The sequence below is a fragment of the Nothoprocta perdicaria genome, unplaced genomic scaffold (assembly GCF_003342845.1).
Source record: "Nothoprocta perdicaria isolate Ctin4 unplaced genomic scaffold, notPer1 scaffold_257, whole genome shotgun sequence".
NCBI classification, from domain to species: domain Eukaryota; kingdom Metazoa; phylum Chordata; class Aves; order Tinamiformes; family Tinamidae; genus Nothoprocta; species Nothoprocta perdicaria.
In genome coordinates, this window is record NW_020455485.1 from 943,589 (window position 1) to 948,097 (window position 4,509).

The 4,509-nt window shown below is 36.1% G+C and overlaps 1 protein-coding gene across 1 annotated transcript in view; it reads left to right on the top strand.

Moving 5' to 3' along the window:
* Positions 1 to 4,509, top strand: part of LOC112948206 (ecto-NOX disulfide-thiol exchanger 1) — a gene marked incomplete at its 3' end in the record, with an annotated part of 257,294 nt that overhangs the window by 233,700 nt on the left and 19,085 nt on the right. Inside the window, exon 10 of the mRNA XM_026040430.1 lies at positions 1,517 to 1,623. Within this exon, the coding sequence (XP_025896215.1) occupies positions 1,517 to 1,623 (107 nt within the window). The remainder of the gene's footprint in view (positions 1 to 1,516; positions 1,624 to 4,509) is intronic.

Sequence of the window (4,509 nt, forward strand, 5' to 3'; positions counted from 1 at the left end):
TCCTTCCTTCCTTCCTTCCTTCCTTCCTTCCTTCCTTCCTTCCTTCCTTCCTTCCTTCCTTCCTTCCTTCCTTCCTTCCTTCCTTCCTTCCATTAAGCAACCTTTAGGGCTTAATTTAAAAATAAGGTATTTATTTGTAGGGCTTTAGAAAATAATTAATCATCAGCCCTGTTGATTGGAAAGAAAGTCTTCCATATGTGGTAGCTTTCTTGAATCTGAAAGTAGCTTGAAACAGTGGTAGGAAATAGAAAGAAAAAAAAAAAGACAGAAAGAAATGGTTCTCCTATTCAACTGAATGAAGTTAACTTTCAGTTCGAAGATATAAAACTGACTTACTAGTTGTCTAGACTGTGCTAGATGAGATAGATTTTTATATATACTAACATCTACATCAGTGACTAGCAAGGAGAAGGAGAGGACTAGTGACTCACCAGATGCTGCATAATGACATTTTTTCAATCTTGGGGAAAGAATTTCTGCAAACTGCAGAATGTTTTTTCAGCCCAGGAAACAGCAGAGATCAAAATCCAAGAATGTTGTCATAAACTGAAAGGAGTTTTCAGCTTAAATTCATAGATGGGCACAGCTGATCGCTCTGGTGCATATCTCAGGCATTTGTAGAAATTTTGGGTATCTTGATGATCTTGCACTTACCTGTTTAGTTTAGTTCAGTTTAGTTTAGTGATCAAGACTGCTTATGTCTTGACCAAATCATTTTTCAGCAAGTCAGTATTGTGAAAGGACAATATTGTAACTCGTGCAAAGAGAAAGAAGAGAAGGCTGGGAGAAAATATTCTGATTCAAGATAAGTAGATAACTACAAATTAAAGGAGTTCAATTATCCTAGTTCATAACAAGATCTGACTTCAGAACTAATTCATTTTGTATTGAATGAGGGAAGCCCATTTCACATTTCTTCTTCATTCCATGCACACTAAAATGCAAGTGTGTTCACTTGCACTCACATGAACACACATGAGCATACATAGGGGCTACAGGGCAGGCTGACCTACTGCAGATAAACCTGAGAGAAGCAGCAACAGCAGTTATGTGATGCAGCATTTAAATACCTTTAGATACCTTCCCTTCAAAGCAGAGCTTGCTTGTCCTCCACACTTTCATTTTTTCAGCCCACTCATTTATAGGCAGCTGCCACCAAAGAATGTATGTCAGGTCTAAGCCTTGAGTATTTTCTCTCTAGTCACATGCTTATAGCAGCACACAGAGGCACATGGGCACATCAAGTTATAGTAGACATCAGTGGGAAGCTGCTGCATGCATGTTCTTTGGTACATAGTTTGTAAGTTGTGTAGACTAAAGTTGTGGAGACAGACTTGAAGGGAGACATCTCCAACATTGATAAAATGTAAGTACGAAAGACACGTCATTGGATGGATATTGATGATGTTATTTCCGTAATGACATCATCCATAGACTCCTAGTGTCTTTGCTTTGCTTCTCTATAGTGATCACAACATAAATTGCTTGTCTTGTTTGACTTCCTTGTTCACCAAAGTTGAGCAGATTGTGGCCGTTTTCAACGCTTCTACCAGACAAAAAGCTTGGGACCATTTCTCGAAAGCCCAGCGAAAGAACATAGACATTTGGCGAAAGCATTCTGAGGTTGGTGATTTTATTATTACTTTCTATCCATCATCTCACAGCTGGATTGACACAGAACGAGTGTGATTGTAGCTGGACATAGTGCATTCAGCAATATTTATGGCTACAGTTTTAGCTGTTAATCAACTAGCCATTATACAATCTCATCTGCCATATGAATTGCTCCCATTGCTCTCATTACAATAATAGTCATTAAATAACACTAAGATAGAGAGCAATGTGTTTTTATTTTCCAGGCAAGAATTGCAAAAACATTGGAGGAATATGTTTACTATCTAACATAATGAAGTGATGAAATTAGTTACAATATTTAAATTAAGGATAGCATTAAGTCTTTCAAATATGAAAAATAAGTTTTGAGGAGTCATCATGATCTGGTTTTAAAAGTATTCTTCTATAACACGGATTCTTTTTGTGGTTGTACTATTACATGGTCATTATAAGATGACTTTGCTCAAAAAGAGAAGTGGTATTTCTTTCATAAAATAATGAATTAAGCGTATCTGTCCAGAATTATGGTGTACTCCTTCCCACTTGTTTTATGTCCTTCCCTAAAAGGCAGATCAATCACTTATATGGATTCTAAGTGTATTGCTTACAAACAAAAAAGTATAAATGCAATCATAAAACAACATAAAATTAGCAATGTGGGTTCATGAATGTGTGACTGTCATAAGCATGTGCAGAGGAAATGGGTTTCTACCTCTCCTTGCCGTGAGTGGCAGCAAAGGAAGCGATTGTCCCCATCTTGTGTTTTGGTCATCCAGCTTTCGTTTTTAATTCAGTATTTACGCTATGAGCCTGTATTTTAAAAAGTAAGTACCACTGTCTTTGTTTTCTTTCTTTCATCTTCCTTTCTATTATTTTGAATATGGACAATTTACATACACCTGGCTTACCTTCAGGTAGTACAGTATGTTAATTTGTAGTATCACAGTCCTGTAAATGATTTCTCTCTGACTCAGAATAAAAACTTTAGAAGGTAAGGTGCACTTATTTAATTATTTTGTAGTACACTTGTAAAATAAGTGTTGTACACTTACTTTGAGAAAAAAAACTAAAGTGCTGTGATATAAATCATTTGGATAACATTTTAAGTGCCCATTAACTAATGCTAAATTACAGTTGAATACCAATGGCACTAACTGTAACATCCACATGAATACCAAATGAATTCTTTATTATCAGTGCTATTATGGCAAATACCAAATGATTTCACAATAATGGGACACTTAAAATAAAATGTTAGCATAATTTATTGGTATAAACTATACTTTGCGTTTTGTTCACAAATATTTCAAAAAAGTAGTGGCTAAAGTCTTGTTTAACAGAAAATTGGGGAATTTGGAGGCTGATATTTATCTTATCTTTTAGAAAGGTATGAAAGTGTGACTTGCTGGTAGTTTATATCAATTATATTAAAAACATTCCTTCTTAATCTAACTTCTTTGTGAAGGGATACGGAATATCACTCATTTGCTTGCTTCTAAGTCTTTAATAAAGGGAAACATATGAGAGTTGGACTTTCCATAAATGTTAATTCACTACTTGCTCTTTCAAACATTATTGCCTTTTCTTTTTCTATCAAAAGGATACTAAAAAGCAATTCAAAAATATATGAAACCTCTAGATGAATATTTCAGGAATGCCTGTTTTCCAGATGTGAAATATAATTGATAGATATCAAATGATATCTTTAACTTAAATCATATTGTCTAACCATGACATTATCTGCTATTTTGTTTAATTTGTTAAATTTATCACCTTCCCTTCCTGCTTTAGAAAAGCTTTGCTAGAAACCCAACCACAAAACAAGCCCTCATCCACGAAGTTATTCCTTATGAAAGCTTTTCTGATAATGTAGAAATGGATGCATCAAAAACATTTATCTGCTCAAAAAGGAATAAATGTAAGTGGGTATCTGCTCACGTATGCAGCCCAGGAGAAAAGTGCAGGGGGCCTTTTACAACGAGAGATTAAAAGTGGTTTGCTGATTTCTTCCAGAGATGCCTGTTATTGTCCAGTGGACAATTTACCATTTCAATAACTTTTTTTTTTTTTTTTTTTAATTTGAAATTATCCCTGTACAAAACGCCCATCTTTGCTGTGACAAATGGATACATCCATATTTATTAGAGCATTTCAGCTCTGATGAACCGAGGGTAGAGCTTAAGGGAAACACCTTCCCCTTTTTCCTCCCTGCATTCCCTCTTTGATGGCTCGCTGCTAATTGCACGGAACAATAGTTGGACTCTTCAGATGTTTCCCTCCTTCCCCTTTTTCCTCCCTGCATTCCCTCTTTGATGGCTCGCTGCTAATTGCACGGAGCAATAGTTGGACTCTTCAGATGTTTCCCTCCTTCCACGCGCCTCTTCCTTGTTTCAAAGATTGCAAACCTCCTCTTTGGGAATTAGGCTCTTTGTCGACAGAAAAATTAGCTGTCCGTGGACTCAAAAGGCCGACACTAATCACGGTGCAACCTCCTCGTGTTACACCTGACAGGATTGTTAGGGCAAAATAGGATTCTCTCCATCATCTCCCTGCTGCCATTAAAAAAAAACAGCCATTAGCCCAGCACCAGCCTTTTTCACCTAGAACAAAGACCGTCTAGACTCCCACAAAGCCCACGTGCCTGCTGATCTTTACCTAGTTAGGTATGTACAGGCTTCCTCCTGCTTTCAGAAACGGAGCTGTTAGCACTCGTATTTGTTTCAGATCACGATGTAGAAATTTCCTGGACAGTGTTATTGGGCTGAGTCTTTTCAATCTGAGGAAATCTTTTCTTTTTTCTTTTTTCTTTTTTCTTTTTTCTTTTTTCTTTTTTCTTTTTTCTTTTTTCTTTTTTTCTTTTCTTCTTCTTTTTCTTTGCTTTTTTTTTTTTTTTTT